The 24,878-nt window shown below is 56.6% G+C and overlaps 1 protein-coding gene across 1 annotated transcript; it reads left to right on the top strand.

Moving 5' to 3' along the window:
* Positions 1-1,396: 1,396 nt before the first annotated feature.
* ADAMTS15 (ADAM metallopeptidase with thrombospondin type 1 motif 15) lies at positions 1,397-24,496 on the top strand (the record flags this gene model as incomplete). Its single annotated transcript, XM_082660849.1, has 8 exons — positions 1,397-2,547; positions 13,467-13,599; positions 14,337-14,504; positions 14,682-14,965; positions 19,888-20,065; positions 21,770-21,951; positions 22,052-22,227; positions 23,722-24,496. The coding sequence occupies exons 1-8, from the start codon at positions 1,591-1,593 to the stop codon at positions 24,494-24,496; spliced, it is 2,853 nt and encodes a 950-aa protein (XP_082516975.1). The 5' UTR covers positions 1,397-1,590.
* Between the last annotated feature and the right edge of the window lie 382 nt (positions 24,497-24,878).

Below are 24,878 nucleotides of genomic sequence, written 5' to 3'. Positions count from 1 at the left end.
ACCAGTCCCAGCTTTCTCTTCCTTTCAACAACAGGGTTGTTTACTCGCGAGCAGCCACTTTCCTGAGAAAATTCCAAACTTCTTCTGAACACCCCCTTCTCATGCTTCCCTGTGTCACATAGTCTCCTGCCCCCTCCTCTTGCAAACTCAACCCAGAGCCCTTTGGTTCTGGGAAGATGTTCCCGGTATCAGGAGAGACTAGGAAAGGCTTCCTTCCTCTACTTGACCTCCTCCCTGGTCAGAAGAAAAGACGTGGATTTTACGGCGAGCTAGGGAGGACCTCGGGGCCCAGAGCCTGACACCGGGCCCCTCGGACTCCCCGCACAGGAAGCGGGAGCTCACGGACAGACGGACATCCCGCCCACACACCCTCAGCGTGCACTCCAGGGTCCTGCGTCTACTTGGTCAAGGATCAGATGAGAGAAAGTCAGGGAGGAAGTACTTTTTCTTGATGATTTTCCCACCGTCCGCCAGTGCCTCAGCCCCTCTGGGGCGGGAAGAGCACCTCTTACGCTGCCTCCTGCCCCTGCGCTGGGGGCTGTCCTGGAGGGTTGGTGGCTTCCGAGGCTCAAGAGCTCAGATGACTCTGCACAAATAATTAGGAAGCGATGGGGCTTGTTATTAAACATAATTTATAAGTTCGCATAATTAAAATGTTAGGAATGACTGTGGAAGAGCCGACTGGCAAAGTTCTTGAACATTAACCCTCAGTATCATCCCAGCCAGCACACCACCGCCCCCGTGGCAGACTGTGGACCTGGGCGGCCCCGGCTTCCAGAAGGTCCCTCCATGTGCCCGCGAATGTGCACATGTACAGGGGGCAATTCTTGGTTCTGGGACTTTTAGGGGACACTAGGATGAGGAAACAGCAGGGATGCTGCAACGGTAGGGATGAGGGGGTCAGTGGCAGGTCTTCATGTCCAACTCCTGACCCCGACTGCCTTGAGGTAAAGGCTAAGACCCAGAGAGCGGCCGGATGGTGGGTCCGGACTGATGTGTCGGGCACTGGGACTTAGCGTGAGGGCAGGACACGAATCCAGACTCCGGCGCTGGTTTCTCTGGCCAGCCCACGCCTCCTGCCTCAGCTCAACGCCACTCCCTCCCCGCCAAGTGGCTCTCCGCTCGGGAGGCGGGACCGAGTTCTTCGGTGGCCCCAGGAGGCTGCAAGCTTTGGGAGGGAGGGGAGGGAGGGAGGGCGCTGACTGGGCAGTCCAAAGAGGAGGGGGCCTTTAATAGGCTCGCCCTGCGCCTGGTTTGCGGCGCTGCGAGCGGAGCGGCTGCGGTTCGGAGGAGCGGCCGACACCTCCCTCTAGTTCTCGGCTGCAAATCTTCGTCCTTGCACTTGACAGCGATTGTACTTAAGCTCCCAGGGCGCGCTTTGCTTGGAAAGGCACAGGTAGGAGGCGCGAACTGCCCGGTGCACGCTCGCTGCTCTGCGAGGAGTCTCCCTCCCCGGGGCTCTCCTTTCTGGGAGCTGCGGGCGGTCCCAGGCGTCGGTGGTTCCGGTGTACGGGCTGCGAGGAGACAGTGCCGGCGGCCGGGGAGCCGGCCGAGCCCTTCCCAGAGCGCTGCTGTGCGCTGCCCGGCGCCATGCTTCTGCTGGGCATCTTAACGCTGGCTCTCGCCGGGGCACCCGCTGGAGGCTCAGAGCCAGAGCGAGAGGTGGTGGTCCCCATCCGACTGGATCCGGACATCAACGGCCGCCACTACTACTGGCGGGGTCCCGAGGACTCCGGGGATCAGGGACTCATTTTTCAGATCACAGCATTTCAGGAGGACTTTTACCTACACCTGACGCCGGATGCTCAGTTCCTGGCGCCCGCCTTCGCCACCGAGCATCTGGGCGTCCCCCTCCAGGGACTCATCGGGAGCTCTCCGGACTTGCGACGTTGCTTCTACTCTGGGGACGTGAATGCCGAGCCAGACTCGTTCGCCGCCCTGAGCCTGTGCGGGGGGCTACGCGGAGCCTTTGGCTACCGAGGCGCCGAGTACGTCATTAGCCCGCTGCCCAACGCCAGGGCGCCGGCGGCGCAGCGCAACAGCCAGGGCGCACACCTCCTGCAGCGCCGGGGCACCCCCGGCGGGCCTCCCGCAGGTCCCAAGTCTCGCTGCGGGGTGGCCTCAGGCTGGAACCCCTCCATCCTGCAGGCCCTGGACCCTTACAAGCCTCAGCGGATCGGCTTAGGGGAGGGTCGCAGCCCGCGCAGGTCCGGGCGCGCCAAGCGCTTCGTGTCTATCCCGCGGTACGTGGAGACGCTGGTGGTGGCGGACGAGTCGATGGTCAAGTTCCACGGCGCGGACTTGGAGCATTATCTGCTGACGCTGCTGGCCACGGCGGCGCGACTCTACCGCCATCCCAGCATCCTCAACCCCATCAACATCGTCGTGGTCAAGGTGCTGCTTCTCGGAGACCGCGACACGGGGCCCAAGGTCACGGGCAACGCGGCCTTGACGCTGCGCAACTTCTGCGCGTGGCAGAAGAAGTTGAACAAAGTGAGTGACAAGCACCCTGAGTACTGGGACACCGCCATCCTCTTCACCCGGCAGGTGAGTTGATTTGTCACCTCTTTGGACCCAGATAGCCTCCATTTTGGGGGGGGGGAGGTCACTGCCCTTAACTCTCTAAATGCCCTCTGTGGCGCGCAGTCACCTCCATCCCCCACCCCCGAGTTGAAATCTCGTTGACCTCTTCCGACTGCCACTCGGGATCTTCCGGGGAGAGCCGGCTCCTAGGCTCGGTGGAGCCCCGGCTCTTGTGCATACGGATGCACGTGGGCGGTCAGAGGAACGCCTGCTCCTTCGGAAGGTGTAGGCCCGGCGCGGCCAATGAGCGCCTCCTGGATCCAGCGCCGAGGGGCCGGAACCCAGGAAGTTGCCGCCCCGGAGCCGCAGTTTGTCTCCAAGGCAGATAGGAGGCGCTCTGAGGATGGTGTTGGCGAGGTCCGCCCCTACTGTAAGGAGGCATCTAAGTCCTTTCGGACGTGTCCTTCCGAGGCTTCTTTTTTTCTGCTTGTGGAACTGGAAGTTGAGCGCCTGGTGCCTTTCTCGTGGGTAACACGCCGTTATCCTCTACCTGTCCTGGGCCTGGGAAAGCTGGATTGGGATAGAGGGGCTCGTTTGGGATTTTTCGTGGGTTGCAGTGAAAGGACGGAGACTCAGTCAAGTCCAGGCAGCATTTCCGTCTTCCTCGCTGCTTCTCTTCCATCTGTCTGTGCTGGGCCTGTCTCCTCTTGGAGGACCTTCTGGCCCATTCAGAGCAGGCAAACCGTTCGAGGCTTGGAGTGTCAAGTGGAGCTTCACTCAGAGCTGAGTTGAGAACGTCTCTTCCACTTTTCCCGTATCCCTGTTGGTGGAGTGTGACCCTGTGTCCTGATGTGGGCTCCGGGCAGAGCAGGCAGGGCTGCTCATGACCCAGACTCACCGACACTTCCTATGATGGTGCTTGACCGCAGGACTCCATCTCCTGGCCCTGGCGGTGCGGAAGTGGAGTGGGCTCGGGGCAGAGCATCTGGGGATCTCAGCTGCAGGGTTGGAAAGATACCGAGTCTTGGGATTAGAAAGACAGATCAAAAAAGCAGATCAGAAAAGCAGCTCTGCCTTTTGCTACGGATCTATTGAAAATTTAGATTCATAGATGTTGCGGTGACTGGGTGCTGTGTTTTCGAATTCTTGAAATTTCTCAGGTACAGGAGACTGGGAGGAAAGCGAGTATCCATGTGACCTGCTGCGCCCTCTGATGTGGGGGGCTGTGTTTTGAATCTGTGCCAGGCTCTTGTTTTGTTGACATCATAACCGCAGGCTTCTGGGGGTGGCAAGGAATCCTCGGGTACCTATGGGGCCCTGACTCTCCACTGTATCCAGATGGACTGGCGCACACGGGGCTGGAACAGGAGCTGAAGACTTCCCCACTAACCCATTTGGCACAGCTGGTCCCTTCCTGGAGCTAAGCTTCCTCCTTTCCCAGCCTTCTCCTCCCACCACCTGGTTCCTCTAGGGAGGCCTTTGGCCCGAGTCCGTTTCCTTGCGCTCATTCTTCCAACTGAGGTCTGTGGAGCTGTCACTGCCCAGCCCCTACAAGCACTGCCTGAGTCACGGGGAAGCTGCAAAGGAGGCGGCTTCAACCTCTGCACACAGCCCAACTCGGCAGTCAGATGGCTGGGGAAAAAGCAAAGGCCAAGAACAGGATCTCTTAATGGGCAAAGCAGCTGTTGCCCCATCTGCTACCTGCGATGCCCCTGTGGAGGCCATTCACTGGTCTAAAGTAACAGACCTCCGTCTCTACTGCCTGGTGGTGAGGCTGACTTTTGGAACCAGCCGTAGGAAGAGCACTCCTGCTGGGAATAGGGGCCATGCCGTCAGAAGGATCCGCCTTTTGAAGAAGAAGCAATCAAACAGCGTGACAGCTTCTGTTTGTCAGTGGTGTGTGCTAGACCTCCCCTAGGGGGCTATGTTGACCATGCATAATGGGTACAAGATGTATGACCACTTGGGTCGGAATGTGCATGGGATGTGCGTGGTGTGACTCTTAGAAGCTGTCTTTCCCTTGGGCGTGGAGAGGGCAAAGCCAGAGAGCGGGGAGGCTGTGTCGGCAGGCCCATCATGCAGGTATGCGCTTCATGCTTCAGAGCAAACGTCCCTCCTCCTCCTGGCCGGTACAGACTTCAGGGCCTGCTGCATTCCCAGAGTCTCAGGAATGGCTCATTCCTGAGCTCCCCGGGGAAGGTACAGTATGAGATGAGAACACCAGCGCGCAGCTGCTCTTTCTAGACGGAGGCCGACGTGGTCTCCAGGAACTTGGGGCCTCCTCTCTGCTCCAACGCGAGAGGGACTTTTGTCTTACTTTGTAAGGGTGGGGAGTAATCTTTTAAATCAGATGTGTGAGCGTCTCTGCTTAAACCCTATTTATTGGAATAGTGGTGTAATCCATGCTTTTTCAAACTAAACTTTGAAAAGAATATATATAATTTGTTTGGATAAGACGTTTTTTAGAAAGGTGCTTATTTTGTAAATTACCTTTTGTCTCTAAAGGACCTTGAACTGACGGACACCGTTTTTTTTTGTTGTTGTTGTTTTTAACATTTATTTATTTATTTGGCTGCACCGGGTCTTAGTTGCAGCATGTGGAATCTTCGTTGCTGTGTCCGAGATCTTTAGTTGTGGCATGTGGACTCTTAGTTGTGGCATGCAGGATCTAGTTCCCCGACCAGGGATCGAACCCGGGCCGCCTGCATTGGGAGTGTGGAGTCTTAACCACTGGACCTCCAGGGAAGTCCCTTTAGAGTCACCTATTTCTTGGTTGCCCCAGAGAAATTGGAAAAATGGCGATTGCCTCTTTCTGATTGCACTCCGGTTGTGTTTCTCACGGGGAGGAAGCAGTTAGGAAGGGGTCGGGCTTGGCCGGACAGTACTTCCTCCCGTGAGGAAGAGGTGAGAGCAGCTCCAGGGAGCTCCTGGTGCCGGGGTGCCCAGCAGAGAGCAGGAGGAGGTCAGGCCCGGCAGGCGTGGAGTTCCCCTCTGACGTCTCAGAGCTGTAGCGGTGGAAACAAGCCCGGGCCAGGCTGTGGGGAGCCTGCTGTCCCCTTGGCAGGTGGATGGAGGGCTGTGGGGTATTGAGATCAAAACACTGGGAAGATGAGACCCAGGGAGGATCCTTTACTGCCCACAAAGGAGAAACAATGGATCCTACAGCAAGGATTTTGACAATTTGAGGAGTTTCCTTAAAGATTCGGAATAAGTCCATTCCCGTAGGAAGAGTGCACGTTGGATTCTGCGAAGCGATCAGCCTCCAGCTCATAACAGCAGGGTGAGGTCACAGAGGACTGGAACCAGGATGTGTGGAGAATGAGAGCCAGCCGTTCCATGTGCACATTTATTTCTGAGAGGAGGAGTTTCTGTGGCTTCTGCTGTGCTGGGCAGTGGTCCAGTGGGACCGCACTTCTCCAGGCCTTCTCTCTCTTTAGGTCTAGCGCCTCTGCTGTTTGGGCAACTTCGTGGTCCACTGGCTTCCATTCATTTATCCATACATTCTCGTAACACTTCCTGAGCATCTATTATTTCTGGTACTATCCTGGGCTGTGGAGCTACAGATACTCCTAAGATGTGGCCTCTGGCCTCCAGGAATTCACTGTGTGTCAGGGACCCCGACAAGGAAACAACCCATTACAATGCTGTGTAAGTGCCCTGGCGAAGGCTCGGGCCCTGTCTTCTGGAAGCCCAGAGCGGGGTCATTCTCTTTAACACTGCAGTCTAGAAGCTGAGAACAAGGGACAGACAGATGCTGGACCGAAGGAAAGGCAAGAAGGAAGGAGGTGGTGGTGATGGGACAGGAAGCTTGTTCTCTATCTTGCAGGAGGCCCTTCCTCAGGCCACCTTCTGGTTTGCTATTTGTGACATTTCCTCCATGGGACTGGCTGTTTTTTAGGATTCATAGTTTGTGGGTTTTATTCCTTCCTTTACTGGTTTTTCCTGCCGCACTGAGTACCGTGGTTGCTGCTCCCTCGTCCCCTTCTCTCCCCTATTTCTTCCACGTTGTCTTCTTCCTCTTGTGGGGTCATCGAGGCAGGCTCTCTGTCCTCGTTCTCTTCTCTTCCTCTCCTCACTCATGCTCTCACCGTTCCTCCTCTCACGTCCCAAGGCTGGCGCTCGTCTTCCCGTTCTGGCCTTGGGTTTTGTGGGGATGTATATGTATTCTACACTGTGCAGAAAGGACCCACATTGTGGACCCTCATTTGAAACAGAGGCCAGTTCTTTCCATGATCAACTAGTTGCAGCATGGCAGTGAAATTTAGTGTTCCGACAAAAGAAATGCTAATAATAAAATAATAATATGGATTTTACACACATCTCCCAACACAATAAAAAGAATCATAATTTTGTCAGGATCTTTTAATGTTTTTTAAAAAATATTTACGTATTTGGTGGCACTGGGTCTTAGTTGTGGCAGGCGGCATCCTTAGTTGCAGCTCGTGGGCTCCTTAGTTGTGGCATGTGAACTCTTAGTTGCAGCATACATGTGGGATCTAGTTCCCTGACCAGGGATCAAACCTGGGCCCCCTGCATTGGGAGCATGGAAGCTTAACCACTGTGCCACCAGGGAAGTCACCAGGATCTTTTAATTTTTTTTGATTTACCATGTTGTATTAGTTTCAGGTGTACAGCAAAGTGATTCATACATATATATATGTATATATATATATATATATATATATATATTCTTGTTCAGATTATTTTCCTTTATAGGTTATTACAAAATATTGAGTATCATTCCCTATGCTATATAGTAAGACCTTGTTGTTTATTTTATATATGTACATATGTGTTATAGTTTATATATATATATATAAGACATATGTAAGTGTATATATGTTAGTTCCAAACTCCTCATTTATCCCTCCCCCAACCCCTTCCCCCTTTGGTAACTGTAAGTTTGTTTCCTATGTCTGTGAGTCTATTAGGGGTTTTTTAAATAAGTTCATTTGTATCATTCTGTTACATTCCACATGTAAGTGATATCATATGATATTTGTCTTTCTCTGTCTGGTTTACTTCACTTAGTATGATAATCTCTAGATCCATTCATGTTGCTGCAAATGGTATGATTTCATTCCTTTTTATGGCTGAATAATATACCATTGTATAAATATACCACATCTTCTTTATCCATTCATCTGTCGATGGACATTTAAGTTGCTTCCGGGTCTTGGCTATTGTAAATAGTGCTGCTATAACACTGGAGCGCCTGTGTCTTTTCGAATTAGAGTTTTTGTCTTTTGTGAGAAGCTTTTTTGAAGTCAGGTCTCGGAGGAAGATGTTAGCAGAGAGAGAGAGAGACAGCTGTAGATCTGTCATTTAGTAGTTTGTAAATCTTTATCACTAATTGGAAACTCAACCCCACTCCTTCTGGGAGGGAGGAGGAGAGATGATTCTCCCTGGCCTGTAGGGTGATAGCTCTTCTGCCCCGTTTCTTACAGCAAATAAGCAAGCTGGGAGTGATGGGGGAGGGTGGGGAGGAAGTTTGGAGGGAGGAATGTGCCCTGGAATCTTTTCTTTCTTTTTTTAAACTCTGGTTAGTCAGGAGGGCCAGCGAGGTCGGTCCCTCAGTGGGTCCTGCCCTTCAACGTCTCTGTAGGTGTTGGCCTCGCGTGGGGCCCTCGCGCTCACCTTGCTGTGACGCCGTGCCCGGGTCGCAGGGCGCAATGGAAAGAACACAGGCGCGGAGTCGGGCAGAGCTGAGTTGGGATCCTGGCACTTGCACTTTCAGCAGCGAATCAGCTGTTTGAACTACTCTCCCCTCACCTGTAAAACAAGGAGAATGAAGACGACCAGGGTACCTGCCTGGCAGGGCTGTTGAGGGGCCGAGCTGCCGAGGGTCCCAGAATTGGTGCCCGGTTACGGCAGCCGGTACCGTCGCTGCGTGAGTGCTGCTCAGTATGTCTGCGGCTGTCCGGTCGTGACCGATGGGTCCCTGGCCAGAGCTGAGGTTTGAGACGGCCCTGCTTCAGAGCATTCTGCCCCATCCCCCTGCAGGTGTGCCCAACCCTTCCCATCTGTGTGGAAACTCCGGGCCCCACGGTCGCCATTCCCACTGACCTTCCGGGCAGGACCCCTCTACACCTTCGTAGCCCCTCCGATGGGCCCATGCATGTCGCCATTGTTCAGTGTGTTCGCAGGAGGGAGGTGCTGATGCGGTGAAAGGACCACAGCGCTCTGCGTGCTCAGGTAGTTTCACCTCCCTTCCTGGGGACTGTTCATCCAGCTTTTGAGGCTGCAGGGCTGGGAGAGGGAGCCTCGGGTTCTTTGGCATTTCGTCTTCGCTCTCTACCATCAGGCTTTGCCCAGGAGGAGCCGGCAGACGGTGCACGGCAGGGCTGGGGTCAGTGTGTCTGTGCAGGTGTGGGATGGGACCTGGCGCAGACCCCGTTCCCAGAGCACTCATGGCCTTTAATCCTGCCTTCCCCTCTCCCCGGGTCTCTCCGGCCTCTGCCCACCTGTGACCCACCAGCGCTCTGGGGGCAGAGGGTCCGGAATGGATGACCTTGCCCTCTTGAGACCCCCCAGCCCCTTCGTTCTTTGGGAGCACGTGCCCTGGAAGTAGCATGTAAGGGTGAGGAGGGCCCAGCTCTGCTGATGCACTGCCTGGGTTCAGCCCTCCCTTGGCCCCTCCCTCCTAGTCTAACCTGGGCTTGCCGTTTGACCCTGGGCTGGTTACGCATCTTCTCCGGGTCTCATCTGTAGGACACGGCCTGGTAATGGCATCTCCTTCATAAAGCTGCTGTGAGGATTCTGTAAGCGAGCAGGTAAAGCGCTCAGAATATCATCTGTGCATGAAGGCCAGCTACTGTTGGACATGGCACGCACCCTTCCTTGAAGTGACGGCTTCTGGAGAAAGTTGTTTGGTCTTCCTGCGGTGAGGTTGCTCTGCTTCCTCGGTGATGTAATTCGTGTTTGGTTTCGTCCATCTCTTGCTGGGATACCACTTTGTATATCTTGAGGTGTTTATATCCCAGTGGAATCTGCTGATAGAAGCTGCCTGGGTGAGCTAACCTCTTCTTCCAGGTGTCCTGAGTCACACCGCCCAGGCACTGAACTGCTAGATTTTTTTTCTTCTAACAAAGCCATGCCCTCCCATCCTCAGAGATTACAAACAGAAGTGGATTCTGAGTTGGATGAAGAAATCCAGTGACGCCTGAGAGATTCAGCTGGGTGACAAGCTGTGGGGCAGTGTTAGTACAAGTGCAGGGTGGTTTCACCAGCGATTAGGACACCCTAACTCGTGTGGTGCTATCCAGACCAAAGGCCACTGCTGGCCTGGTGTCAAGAGGCATGGATGCGGACCCCATTCTTTACGTCATAGCGGCATGGCCTTGGGGGAGTGATCTGAGCTCACGGAGCCTCAGTTTCCTCACCTGCAGAATGAGAGGGCGGCTCTGAGGTTCTGGGAGTAGAATTCTTGGAAGCTGTGACGCGGCCGTGAACGTGAGCGCTGGCTCGCACACGTAGGAGTTCGGTGTGAGCAGGAAGTTGGCGCCGTCGGAACAGCTATCTTCTGCCGCATTAAAAAAATGAATGTGCTTGATTTTGTGGGTCTCCCTCTCTTCCTACCGCTGAAAACACGAGCATCTCAGCAGATGGTGGGGGAGGTGAGAGGAGGTGGAAGGAAGGCCGTAAGGAAGGCAGCTGCGAGGCGTTATCCTTATTTATTGATTTGTTTCCAAAATGTGGCTCTAGTCCTAAATTATTTTTATAAAAAGAGACAATCAGAAAAGAATAATCCAGGAGGATTAAGCTGTTGGCCAAGATGATTCTTGGGTCATTTGGAAAGGCAGTTGCAGCTACAAGAAATGGCAAATCACCAGAAATAGCGAGGGGCTAGGCTGGGCGGTGCCTACGCCCTCCAGGTGGAAGGAACCAGAACCGTTTCAGTTTCTGGAGACAAGTGCCTGAGCTGAAGAGGTTAAGGCAGCTTGAGTGCATCTGAGTTCGTTCCAGAAGGGTGGAGACACATAGGGCCACAAGCGAGGCACCATGGGACCCTGCACAGCCACCTGTGGGAGTTCAAAGCGTGGAGGCCCAGGGAGGCCCCATCTGAGTCCTGACTCAGGGCGAAGGGCCAGGCAGAGGGCCGGGCGGCACCTCTGACCCCAAGCAGCTGATCTTCCCACAGCGATGGGCTGGGTACCGCGGAGCAGCTGCCGTCAGCTGCGTCCGACCCTCAGGAAGTTTGCCGGTTCTTGCCTTGCTCTTGTTTGATCCAGGGAAACTGGGATTTCTTGATGGAAAGAACAGGTTGCTCTTGGCCAGGAAGGGCCTGCAGCTGCATGTCTGCTTCAGAGAGAATCCACACTCACCGAGAGGAAGGCGGCTTTTGGCTTTAAGGACCTCCTGACCACAGAGGCAGGCGCGGCCGCCGGACTCCGGCCTGAGCTCTCACCCTGCTCTAGCCTTTTCCGCCGAGCAGGGCAGGGGATGGGCCTCTGAATCTCCATGTGAGTGACTTCACGCTTCTGTGACTCAGTTTTATCAACTACACAGTGTGGTCAGCAGACCAGATCAGCGTTAGGGTTCTTTCCATGCTACAAGCAGAGCGTTCTGGGTGCTCCTTTATAACCCAGAGGCCAGGGGGTGGGGGTGGGGGTGGGCTGAGCACCCTGGGATCGGGAAGGAGCAGAGGCTTCAGGTGCTGGGACCATCTGGGTTTTAGCTGGGAGCTGGCCCTTCCCCAGAGGAGGAGAACGAGGGGACAGGAGTGACTTGCCCGAAGGGACACACCTGCGGCGTGGTGGGCCAGGACCAGACTCTGGGCTTCCTGGTGCTCGTTGCCGTGCCCTCTCGTACACTAGGCCAGTGCTGGGTGCACATGGTGGCCCGGGGACAGTGTGACACGCTCGTCCTGCAGGCTCTCCCTACGGGCTGTGACCGCCAGGCTAGGACTTTCAGGGGCGACCACGTCTGTGGGCTCCTGTGCTCTCGTGCCCATCTCCCTCTGGCCCTGCACGAGCCTTCCTGCCTCCCTCCGTCCTCCGCTCCCAGGCCGCTGCGCCAGCCCAGCCTGCTCCTGGGCGGCCACGCTCCCTCCACCACCGGTCAGGTGAGCCTCTCCCACGCCAGCCCTCATGCGTCCCGACAGCAGGTGTTTTCTGGGTTTCAGGACTCTGGCGGAGGGAGAACTTTCTGGGGAGTGAGCCTTTGGAGAGGGAAGGGGACTTGGAAGAGACCGGAATTCGAGGTCCCCCCGGGGGCTCCCAGAAGGGACAGAAGAGCCGTGAGCAAGAGCGGGACAGCCTTTTACCCGCCAGTGACTCGGGTGCCCTCGGGTTCAGTCTGATCACCCTGGAAGCTCTCTGGCCAGAATCACTGTGAACTCATGAGGAGGTGTGACTGTCACCTGACCGTGAGAAGCCAAGTCTGACCGCTCAGGTGGTAAACTGCTGAGCGCTTGGGATTAAATTTTGCTGATTTTCTGTATTGTGACCACGTTTCCTCCTATGCTCCCTGGTCCCCCTTACACGCCCTGGCTGCCCACCTTTTCCCCACGTCAGCACACGTGCACACACACACACACACACACACACACCACACACACGCACACATACACGCCTAGGGAGATACACAGCTGAGGACAGCTCTCTGTGCCTGTTGTGCGAGCCCCTGGGCTCGCGGGGGAAACACCTGCAGTGCGTGGACTCAGGAGACGCTGAGTAAACAGCTGCGATGAAGCGGACAGAGGGTGACTGTCCAGTCCTCAGACCCTGACTGGGACTCGAGCTTCTCTAAGCTTCAGGGGAGTCTGAAGAGGTGTCTGTGGAGGGTGCTGGTGCCGTCATTACTCTAGTGGATGCTGGAGGATTAACTGGCGCTGTGTGTGTCAGGTGCCGCCCAGTGTCAGCATTTCCTCAGTCGCCACCGTGGTTAGCTGTGATATGAGTCGCGGTCTCCACCGCTGACAAATGGGTGTAATAATACCTCTGCCTCCTCAGACTGTGGTGGGGATTACACGAGATGCTGCACATCAACTTCGTGTAAACTGTCAAATGCCAACCACGTTAAAGGCAGGGATGTGGCGTAGAAAGTACCAGTGTCACCCGTTCAAAGTGTCTTCTCAGGAGGAGCAGAATGTGTACAGGTGTCTCATCCTATTTCTTCGGGCTCCGAAGGCACCTGGATGCGTTGCTGGCCCATGATGCTCCTGAGTCCTGCGAGCTGTGCCCCCAGGAGACCCTTCCACGTACGTGAAGAGTATTCCATCCGGGCTGCCAGAGGCTCTGGCCCCGCTGCAGGCTGTTTCAGTACAGAAAGAGGGACCTTCCTGCTTAGGTCACGACTCATGTAATTATCTTCTTTGGAGCGGCTGTGGAGCCCGTGGTCCCCCAAGCTTCTGTGGCCAGTAGAGCTGGGTCTGCATCCGGGCTTGTCTCTGCCTCTCTCTGCCTACTCCCAGCCCGCGGAAGCCGGGCTTTGGGCAGGGCGGGCCCTTGGCCAGTGACCCGTTGGCTGAGAATCTGAGCTTAATTCATGGTGGTCCAAAGGCAGTCCCTCATCAGGGATGAGGCTCCCAGAGCCGACCCTGGCTGGGGTGGTGCCAAGCTTCCACCCCCTTCTGCCCAGTTAGCCACAACCGGAACCTCACTCGGCTGGGGAGTCGCCGTTTTCGGGGCTGGAAGGCTGTGTCTATAGAAAGCGACGGTCCTTTCAGTGTAATCCTGTACCTCCTAATTTCCTCCCAGGGCCTCCCTGGGTAGGATTTGGGTCGCATCTTCTCAGCAAGCCACCGAGCTTCCCTCCTGAGGCTTTTTCCCTGCGTGCATTCCATGAATGACAGCCCTGCAGCCCCCCTGGGCAAAGGGCCTGGCTGGGAAGTGCCAGGCCTGCTGGGACCCGGAGCGGGGGGAGTGCCCCTCCTTCCCATCTGGTCCTTCTGTGGCGTCTCTAACTTCCGGCCGGCTTCTGCTTCTCCCCTACCTGGGCAGGACCTGTGCGGGGCCACCACCTGTGACACGCTGGGCATGGCTGACGTGGGCACCATGTGCGACCCCAAGAGAAGCTGTTCTGTGATCGAGGACGACGGGCTTCCCTCGGCCTTCACCACAGCCCACGAGCTGGGTGAGGCTGGGGGCTCCTGGGGGAGGGAGGAGAGTGCCCTTCTGGGCCTGCACTGGGTGTTCTGGGCAGGGGTGGGCGTCTATGTTTGCTCCCTGGGGCTCCTTCCTTAGGGTCAGAGTCGCCCTTGGTGATGGTTCACTTTCCCGATCGCCCCAGCCCAGGTGGCCGGTGGCACTGTGTCGGTCAGCAGTCAGAGTGTCTCATCAACTAGGGGCCAAGGGGAGAGGACGTTCCCTACCCTGCTGTCCTCACTGAGCCCACAGCCGATGGGCAGGGCAGGACCTGTGAGATCATGCTCTCTCTCTCTCTGTATTTTTAAAATAACAGCAATAAAACCCCAACATGATTTTTTTAAAAAAATATTTATTTATTTATTTGGTTGCACTGGGCCTTCGTTGTGGCAGATGGCTTCCTTAGTCGCGGCTCGTGGGCTCCTTAGTTGTAGCACGCAGGCTCCGCAGGTGCGGCATGCACGTGGGATCTTAGTTCCCTGACCAGGGATTGAACCTGCACCCCCTGCATTGGGACCGTGGAGTCTTATCCACTGCGCCACCAGGGAAGTCAGTCCCCAGCAACATGATCTTGAGGACGCTTGCGAAGCAATCTACCGTTAGGCAGAAATGACCCGCTTGAAAGCCGTAGACTCAGGTCCTCTAGCTCCCGCCCCCCACCCGCCCCCCAGGCTGCTCCACGCTCGCCCGCGTGCCGCCCTCTGAGGCCTCTCGCCTCCCCCGCAGGCCACGTGTTCAACATGCCCCACGACAACGTGAAGGTGTGCGAGGAGGTGTTCGGGAAGCTCCGGGGCAACCACATGATGTCCCCGACGCTCATCCAGATCGACCGCGCCAATCCCTGGTCCGCCTGCAGCGCCGCCATCGTCACTGACTTCCTGGACAGCGGGCACGGTGAGCGGGGCCCCGGGGAGGCGGGCTCGGCCCCGCCCTGTCTGTGCCGCATGACCCGCGGCGTCTGACGGGGCCCATTCTGTTCCCCTGGCTTCATCCCCGCTCCCGTCGAGACCCTGTGCCGGCCACGGCCACCTTTCTGGCTCGCCCCTGATGAGCGCCCTCGGCTCCCCGCAGGCGACTGTCTTCTGGACGAGCCCAGCAAGCCCGTGTCCCTGCCTGAGGACCTGCCGGGTGCCAGCTACCCCCTGAGCCAGCAGTGCGAGCTGGCCTTCGGCGTGGGCTCCAAGCCCTGCCCCTACATGCAGCGCTGCAGCAAGCTGTGGTGCACCGGCAAGGCCAAGGGCCAGACGCTCTGCCAGACCCGCCACTTCCCCTGGGCCGACGGCACCAGCTGCGGGGACGGCAGCTTCTGCCTCAAGGGGGCCTGTGTGGAGAGACGCAGCCTCGGCAAGCACAGGGTGAGTGGGCTGGGGGGCGGGGGGTGGACTCTGGGGGCCTGCCCTGGGGACCAGCCCTGGCACACACTGCTGTGTGGCCGTAACTATCTCACTGCTGCTCTGTGCCTCGATTGCCCTGGCTGTGGTCCTGGCCCCTTCTTGACTCCAAAACCAGAGAGAAAAATGAGGCCGGTCAGAGAAACTGGTGAGGCCGTAGGCAGGTGGGGTGCTTTCCCAGGGGCAGCGGGCCTGGCCCTGAGCTGCACCCTGGGAGGAGCTCTGGAGCCCAACACCTGGAGCTCGGACTGGCTCACTGCCCGCTCCTTCCTTTCTGCCCTCAGCGGGAGTTTCATGGCCAGGGAGCCGTGGGCTCAAGATGAGCCAGGCTCAGAGCCCTATGTGTTACATCCCGCACCAAGCTTCAGTTTCTGTTGTGACTGGTCGTTTTTGAAGTTGAAACATAAATGAACAAAAGTTATTTTTTCCCGATAAACAGGAATAGCAACCAAACCGGAACAAATTCAGAATCCAAATACTCTCTGAATATAATAAAAACTTTGTTTTCTCCAGATCTTGGGTTGGGAGAGCAAAGGGATTTGCGCTTTTCCACCAAAAGGAATAAGAAAGAGGCCCATCTTCTCCCTTGATCCCGGCGGGAATTGTCCAGCCCTCTCCTGCCCCTGCCTTGGCCACGGGAGGGCTTACCTTGGGGTTTTATGTACTCAGAGGCCATGGATCAATAATAAACAAGCATTCACCAAGCGCTTTATCCATTGCCCGGAGATGGGCATGGTACAGAATGATGTAGAATCTTCTGTGTTCTGGGAATATACGTTTAATTAAAGCTTCATTCATTCATTAGGCAACAGCCCGCTCTATTCAGGGATCTGGGTAAAGTACTGTGGTGGTCAGAAAAATGAATGAAACATGGGCCATGTCAGAGAGGGCTCACAGTCTAGTGGGGGAGCTAGAAATGTAACTGTAATCCAAGACGCAGAGGGGTGCTGTGTGTTGAGACAGAGTGCGAGAACGTGTCGTGGAGAGCAGGGATGAGAGATTAATGATGATCAGAAGGGCCTGAAAAAGCCTTGGTGAGGAGGTGGGATTTGAAGAGAGCCTCTAGGGATGAGTAGGGTCTCAACAGGCAGAGCTGGAGCAGAGTCTGGGTGGTGGGCTGAGCTGGAGGCTAGCGTGGATGGGCACTCCATTGGGGGCATCTTTGGGAGGGTGGTTCGCTACTAGCATGTAGTTGCCTTGACCACCAGCCTGATGCATTGAGGCCGGAAGGTCCTGAGGACAGGCCGGTCACTGCCAGTTCCTTCTCTTGGGAAGATGAGTCAGAGGATAAAGAGGTTGGTTAGGGGGATACTGGATACAGGAAATGTGATGGGGGAAGCTCTCTGGACCTCTCAATCCATCAGGAGCCAAACCCACTCTATCCTCAACCTTCTTTCTGAGCGAACTGTCCCTCCTCCACCCTGGCCCTTTAGGGAGGACACTGCCTTCATTAGCTAAAGTCAAAGCACAAAACTTGTCCTATGAGTCACCCCAGAGATCTCATTTCAGGGGTCCCACTCTGTCCACTGAAGCCCGATTTTCCCAGCTCACTCCCTCCAGTTTGGGGACTCCGGCAATTCTTCAATCCCATTTGACCTACAGTCCCTTGACCTGACATCTTTCCATCGTCCCTCAGGCTTCTCAGGCCCTCACCAGCCTCTTACTGAGCTGAGACACAGTGGTCCATCGTTGGAACCACTCCTTCACGTACACTCCTCTGCCCCCATCCCCATTCCTCGTACTCACTGGGCTAAGCCACCACCCTGGTGGCATCCGACTCCCTCACCTTCTCAGTGGTGCCAGTGTAGGTGAACATGGCCGGAGAAGCACACGCAGTCCTGCTCGCTGGCCTCCACTTGAATCAATGACCTGGACACTGCGGTGGGTCTGCCCAGGGGTCACATCACGTTTTATCTCCTGAGTTCTCAGTCTCCCAACCTCTTCAAGGAAAGCACCCTGTCAATCTCCTCTCTTTCCTGCAGCATCAGATTGTCCCCTGTGTTGAGTCAGATCGTTCCTATCAGGATGCATGCTTGCTGTAGTTTCTTCCACCTCAAACTAAACTTCTCACGATCCTTCCTGTTCTCATGTATCACAGTCTCTCTCCTTGACTCCCTTTTTTTTTTGCCGTATGCGGGCCTCTCACTGTTGTGGCCTCTCCCGTTGCGGAGCACAGGCTGCGGACGCGCAGGCTCAGCGGCCGTGGCTCACGGGCCCAGCCGCTCCGCGGCATGTGGGATCCTCCCGGACCGGGGCACGAACCCGCGTCCGCCGCATCGGCAGGCGGACTCTCAACCACTGCGCCACCAGGGAAGCCCCTACCTGACTCCCTTTTACAGCAAAGTTCCTTGAAAGAGTTGTATGAACCGGCTCTCGCCAACGCCTGTCTTGCCACTTTTCTCTGGAGCGCATTCCAAACAGGCTTTCAGTCCTCCTGTTTCTCTGAAATAACTCTTCTTAAGGTCACCAATGACCTGCACGTTGCTGCTCGGTGATTCCTGCCTGACCTGCGAGCAGCATTTGACTCGGCCATGGCTCTCTGCCCTGAGGACACAGACTCACCTGCCTTGGTTTCCCTCCTCCCCCCAGCTGCCCCTTCCTCACACTCCTGTTTCCCAGCGTTGGGGTGGGTGCTGCAGAGCTCGGTCCTCGCCCCTGTCAAGATCCACGCCACCTTCCCAGGTGGAGCATCTAGATCGCTGGCTGTAGACGCCCTTTACGTTTACATGTCGAACACTCCCAAGTTTGCTGCCCAGACCTCTCTCCTGGACACTGCCTGTCTCCCTGGATCTCCATCGCCCCATCTGGATAACTGATGACCGTCCTAAATACGACATCTGTAAAATGCAGGCCCTCGTCACCACCCCGAACCTGCTCTGGCGTCTCCCATGCGCTCAGGCCAACGCCTCTTTGCCCCAGACGCACGTCCAGCAATCCCTGTGGACTGTCTTCAGAATCGACGCAGAGCCTAACCATTTCTCACCACCTCCTCTGCTGTCACCCCCTCCATGCCGCCGCCCCCGGCCCCGTGGATTATCCCCCCTGCCTCCTAACCGGTCCCCCTGCTTCTGACCTTACTCCTTACAGACAGTTCCCTCCAGAGCAGACAGAGCGATCCTTTGAAATGCAAGCCAGGTCCTCTCGCTCAGACCCAGCGAGAGCCCCATCTCTGTCTTCAGCTCTTCCTGCTGCCTCCTCGGGGTCTTTGCGCTGGATCGCTCTTTCCCTAGTATCGACATGCTTCACTCCCATACTTCCTTCGGGCCTCTGTACAAATGTCACCTCAGCGGTGAGGCCTCCATGCCCCCCTGTAACACAGGGCAGCCCCCTCTCCAGGGCCCTCCCCATCTCCCGCTCCGAACACCTGCTTTAACCCCATCTGACACCATGTGCGCAGGCTTATTTTCATGGTCTGTCTTCCCTGCTGGGATGCAGTCGCTTCAAAGGCAGGGGTTTGCTGCACATGGTGCCAGGCTTGTGGTAGGAATTCAACAGATGTTTGGCAAATGAGTGACTGAATGGCACATGGCAGGAGTGTTTCCTGTAGGAATGGGTAGGAAGAAGTGATGCCAGGTAAAAAAAAAAGCATAGCCTCGTCTCAGAAGCCAAAGGAGCAAAGTTAAATATTGAAGGTTGGGGACCACGGGCCTGGGCACGGACTCTTTCATTCTTTAGGGGGGGTCACTGCTGACCTTTGAGAGGGGACACTGCTGACCTTCGAGAGAGCAGTTCCCGTGGTGCAATGGGGACAGAGCCCGTACTGCAAGGCACGGAGGAGGGAGCAGGTAGAAAGAGCAGGTGTGGCTGATTCTCTGAGGAAGGGAAGGCATGAATGAGGTGGGCTATGGTTTGAGGAGAAAGCAGGGTTAAGGGAAAGTGTCCTTCCTCAGGACGAAACTCTGAGTATCTACCTAAGTTAAGGTATCTGTCTTACCTGCAGCCAGTTCCTGAGGGGCTCCATGCAGGTTCGCGGCTTTGGGTGACCTGTGACAGCCTCTCCACCAGCCTCGTACACCTGGGCCCTGTTGCCCAACTCGTGTGTATTCAGGGCTGAGAACTGGCTTTACTGTCATCCTAAGAAAAACATAATGAAGACTGTAAATTTTCTCTCCCTTCTCCACCCTCTTGAAATTAAAACAACACTGCATAATTCACTGCAAAGCCAAACAGTTTCAGGATTGCTCAATAGCCTCCTGTCTTTATCTCCTCTTAGCACAAACATTACATCTGCTTGTAGTGAAACTTTCTCAAATTTAACCCCGGATTGAGGTGAAGACCAGTCTGGTTTGGTGAAAAGTCTGAATTATGGAAACCTTACAAATAAAAATATTCAGATATCTATGGCGACACGGTTTACTGGCCATCCTTTAGACTCAGAGACTTTTGTAAGGTCACTAACGACACAGAAAGAGAAACCCTGAGCTCCCTCGCGGTGGTAAGCACGGAGCTAGGACATTTCACACACGCTGCATCATTTAAATCTTCCGTCTGACCTCACACCCGAGGTCGATGTGCTGGCCCCATTTTTGCACACGAAGCACCTGAAACTTAAGGAAGTTCCTCTGCCTGCTCAAGGCCACCCATGTGGCGAGGGCAGAGGCCCGGGTGGAACTTGCCTGCCTGACTCCACAGCCAGGAGCCCTGTCCTGCGCGCGGCCTCCTGTGTAACTGGGGGCAGTGGGCATTCGCTAATCAATGGGCTGAAGTGTCGTGTGCGTCCCAGGCACAGGATCATCTGCTGCTCATTTTCTCCCTCGTGGCACAAAGTGGGTTTCGTTCCGGTGGGATGGCACGGTGGAGGCTGTCCCCGAGGGGCTCCTGTGCGGGCTCAGCGTGTGGGTGCCGTGCCCCGACCCCGCAGGGACGTAACAGACCCTTCCTCACAGGTGGACGGCTCCTGGTCCAAGTGGGAGCCCTACGGGCCCTGCTCTCGCACCTGCGGCGGGGGCGTGCAGCTGGCGCGGAGGCAGTGCAGCAGCCCCGCCCCCGCCAACGGCGGCAAGTACTGCGAGGGAGTGAGGGTGAAATACCGCTCCTGCAGCCTGGAGTCCTGCCCCAGCTCAGGTGAGCGGGGGCGGCCGCGGCCGGGCTGGGGAGGTGGGCGGTAGGCCACAGAGCTCCTGCAGTCGAGATTCTTACTCCCAGGGCACAGTCCGGACGTGCAGCTGTGCAGAAACCTGGGGATCATTTCTTGGCCCAGCCACCTTTGCCAGGGCTGTCTTCCTCTGATGCTGAGGCTGGGAGTCTAGATGGCCCAAGGGGACAGGATACTAGAACCCTCTTAGTTAAGAACAGACAAGCCCATCTTCATAAGCAGAAGTTTTTTTTTTTTTTAATAGGTTAGCTTTTAATTTGTTTTCTGAGAATAATCCTTTGCAATAACAATAGCAGAATGGAAATAATATGGTTTAGAAAAAAAGGAACTGTTACATATCCCTTGTTTGACTTTCCTACAGACCACGATCAGCTGTCTGTAATTTGCTGGGATAAAAGTAAATTACATCTTTTCCACATTCTCAGTTTCTTGCTATTTTTAATGAGATTGGGATAGGTACAGCCCAGTTTCAAACTCAGACACCATTCTTACTTGTATACAAGCAGGAATTCTTTCTTTCCTTCTTTCCTTCCTTCCTTCCTCCCTTCCTTCCTCCCTTCCTCCCTCCCTCCCTTCTTCTTTTTTTCTTTCTGGCTGCGTTGGGTCTTCATTGCTGCGTGCGGGCTTTCTCTAGTTGCATCGAGTGGGGGCTGCTCTTTCTTCCACTGTGCGGGCTTCTCACTGCAGTGGCTTCTCTTGTTGCAGACTCTAGGCGCACGGGCTTCAGTAGTTGTGGCACACGGGCTCAGTAGTCGTGGCTCGCGGGCTCTAGAGCGCAGGCTCAGTAGTTGTGGCGCATGGGCTTAGTTGCTCCGCGGCATGTGGGATCTTCCCGGACCAGGGCTCGAACCTGTTTCCCGTGCATCAGCAGGCGGACTCTCAACCACTGCGCCACCAGGGAAGCCCCCAAGCAGGAATTCTTTATCCAAGCCTCAAGAACTTGGGTGGGAGGAAAATGACATCTCTATATTTACTAACCTTTTAATCTAAAATTTAGTATTTCCTTCAGTTAGAAATTTAGTAGTTTTTACTCACCTTTCCACCCCAAATTTAGTATTTCTCTTAATTAGGCAACAGACTACAATGCTAGTCACAGTACCTGTGGCTCTGCCACTAGAGATCATGGGTATTTTCACGTGTTGCATATTTTCAGTTGTTGCAGATTCCTTAAAATGGCGTTTGAGCTCATCACTAGCTCACAGTTACAGCGGGTTTTAGACTCACTGTTGGATCTTGTTATTTAATGGGTTAACAAGGAAGCACATAAATCACAAATATGTTTCAAAATATATCGATAGTTGCATATAAATACAATTGGTGTTCTTTGTAATCTATGTATTTTATGCATTTAAGAACGTTCTGAACGCAGTTTCAATAGACTGCTGGGGGGTTCTGTTTAGGACTCCTGTTCGAGGGAACTTAAGGCCAGACCACTGGGGGAGGCGGCACACTGCCCGCGGGATGCGTTGCCATCTGTCTCCTGCATCCTTTGGTCCCCGCCTGCCGTGGTCCTCTGGGGTGGGGTGGTTTCAGTGATGAGGACGCCCCGGCTGAGGGTGAGGAGGAACCGTTTAGAGCCAGGGGAGGCGAAGCACCCCCGGGGGGCGTCTCTCCTTTGCTCTCTCCCCACCTGGCCCTCCCTTTAGCTTCCTGCATGTGTTCCCCCTCCCCAGCCTCTGGCAAGAGTTTCCGGGAGGAGCAGTGCGAGGCCTTCAACGGCTACAATCGCAGCACGAACCGGCTCAGCCTGGCCGTGGCCTGGGTGCCCAAGTACTCGGGCGTCTCCCCACGGGACAAGTGCAAACTCATCTGCCGAGCCAACGGCACCGGTTACTTCTACGTGCTGGCACCGAAGGTGGGTGAGCCTGGGCAGGAGGCCAGGGCAGGGGTGGCGTCTTGGGGAGCATCAGGCTGAGCTGCCCCCCTCCTCTTCTCCCCCTCCTGGGCCACTGCAGGTGGTGGACGGCACACTGTGTACCCCTGACTCCACCTCGGTCTGCGTCCAAGGCAAGTGCATCAAGGCTGGCTGCGACGGGAACCTGGGCTCCAAGAAGAAGTTCGACAAGTGTGGGGTGTGCGGGGGAGACAATAAGAGCTGCAAGAAGGTGTCAGGACTCTTCACCAAGCCCATGTGAGTTCTGAGCCCTGGGGGGTGGGGGGAGGGAAGGAGGGCAATTCCCGTGGAATGGCCCCCAGGCGTCGGAAGCTTGGGTTAGATGGAGTAAGTGTCAAATCCCGGCCGGTACCCTTGCCTCAGAGGCCACTCGGGCTCGGCTACAAGTATGATGTTCATTCATTCATTCATCTGACAAAGACGAAGGCTTGACTAGGAGCCACTTAGCTGGAGACGATATTCAGGCATTTGGCAGAGTTGTTAGGGTCTGTCTAGAACTCTAGAGTGAGACTGACCTGTGTTCAAGTCCCAGTTCCCCATTTTCTGGATGAAGCTGGGCAGGTGACGCAATCTTAAGAATTCTAGACTTCCCCACGTGTAAGGTGAGCACGATGCTAGGATATCTCATGTCCCGCTACTGTGAGGATTAGGGAGTTAATTCAAGTGACATGCTTAGCATAGTACCTGCTGCATAATAAATGCTCACTAAATGGTCATGGTGATGATAACAAAACATACCTGGGGACAGATGTGACAGCCTCCCCCTTTTCTGAGCCCGAGGCCCTGGCCTTGGGGACAGGATTAAGCTGAGAATGGCACTAAACTGCAGGGAGACAGAGGAGTGAATGGCTGGGACTGAGGGAGCCCCCTCGTGGGAGATGGGTGCCCAGATCAGCCGAAGAAATGTCTCTGCTGAGCCTGGGCTCCTGCCTTTCCGAGGTCCCTTTATTTTCACGGGGATGTGCTCCTTGCAAAGTCCGGACCCAAGCTCTGGAAGAAGCAGGGGCAAGCAGAGTCCCTGCTGTCTCAGTCGAGGGGTGTGCTTGGCTCTGAGGACTTGGGGGTCCAGGTGCTGGGGGCAGTAAGGCCTCGATGGCTGTCCAGGAGCCTTGCCCGCCCCCTGGACACAGTGCCCCCTGCCGAGCCCTGGGTGCAGCCTCTCGGGCACTCGGGTGCTGCAGGCAGATGGTGTTGCAGGCTGTCCCTCAGGGACCCGCAGGGGAGACCGGGCTGGGAATTAAAGGTATATCCCCAGACTCTCTTCACGGGCTAAATGGCAGGTGTCCCTTTCATAGACTAGTGGAGTGGGAAGGAGCTGAGACATCTTCTAACCTGCTCATTGCGTAGATGAGGCCCCTGGAGCCCAGAGAGGCTGATTTGCTTGAAACCACCAGGGAGCTGGCGCCCGAGCCAGGGCTTGGCGTAGGTCCCTGACCCCAGGGTGTGCACCTCCCTGCATCAGCCCCAGCCCCGGCCCCTCCCGTCCTCCTCCCCCTTCCTCTCCGCTCCCTCTGGAGGCGGTAGGTGCAGCCAGCACATCCACGGGCCGGCCGATGTGCCCACAGCCTCCCCACCTCTCGGTTTGTGTGACCCATGGGCTGGGCCAGGCCCAGTACTCTGCCACCTGTGTGACCTGCCCGGGGTTTGGGAAGGGGAACCCGTCCCGGCGTCGGAGGGCAGCGAGGTCCTGCGGCAGGCATCGGTCTAACGCTTACTCTTCTGCCGCCGCAGGCACGGCTACAATTTCGTGGTCGCCATCCCGGCGGGCGCCTCCAGCATCGACATCCGCCAGCGCGGCTACAAAGGGCTGATCGGAGACGACAACTACCTGGCCCTGAAGAACAGCCAAGGCAAGTACCTGCTCAACGGGCACTTCGTGGTGTCGGCCGTGGAGCGGGACCTGGTGGTGAAGGGCAGCCTGCTGCGCTACAGCGGCACGGGGACCGCAGTGGAGAGCCTGCAGGCCTCGCGGCCCATCCTGGAGCCCCTGACCGTGGAGGTGCTCTCCGTGGGGAAGATGACGCCGCCCCGGGTCCGCTACTCCTTCTACCTGCCCAAGGAGCCCCGGGAGGACCGGGCCTCGCCGCCCACGGACCCCCGGGCCCCCTCCGTGCTCCACAACAGTGTCCTCAGCCTCTCCAATCAGGTGGAGCAGCCAGACGCCCGGGCCCCCGCACGCTGGGTGGCGGGCAGCTGGGGGCCGTGCTCGGCCAGCTGCGGGGGCGGCCTGCAGCGGCGGCCCGTGGACTGTCGCGGGCCCCCCGGGCAGCGCGGGGCATCCGCCTGCGACGCCGCCCACCGGCCGGCGGACACGCGCGCCTGTGGGGATCCCTGCCCGGCCTGGGAGCTGGGCGCCTGGTCCCCCTGCTCCAAGAGCTGCGGCCGGGGCTTCAAGAGGCGTCCGCTCAAGTGCGTGGGCCACGGAGGGCGGCTGCTGGCCCGGGACCGGTGCAACCTGCGCCGGAAGCCCCAGGAGCTGGACTTCTGTGTCCTGAGGCCGTGCTGAGCGGAGCGCTCCGCCGCTTAACTCTGCAGCCCCTCGCGCTGCTGTCTCCGGGGCGGCCACGGGCAGAGGGCACTGGCCGGGGCCCAAGCCGCGAGGCCACCCACATCCAGGGACAAGGACCTGGGCCGGGAAGCTAAGTCACTAAGGCACAGTCTACCTCACGCCCGGCTCCTCCGGGGCCAGCCTCGGGGTGAGGCTGCGAGGTGCTTGGAGCTGGGCAGGAGGCACCGGGCCCAGTCTCCCAGGGACCTGGAGGATGGGCGCCTCCCAGCGGAACTTCAGGGACCTTGGCCCCCGTCAGGGAGGCCGCAGGCTGCTGGAAGAGCCAAGGCCCGGCAGCCTGGCGACTTCAGGGGGCCCCAGGGCTCTGAGCCGTCTCTGA

The sequence above is a fragment of the Grampus griseus genome, assembly GCF_964374135.1.
Source record: "Grampus griseus genome assembly, chromosome: 8".
In the NCBI taxonomy this organism is placed as follows: domain Eukaryota; kingdom Metazoa; phylum Chordata; class Mammalia; order Artiodactyla; family Delphinidae; genus Grampus; species Grampus griseus.
Note: the sequence above shows the minus strand (reverse complement) of the source record. Positions and strands in the feature narration are given on the sequence as shown.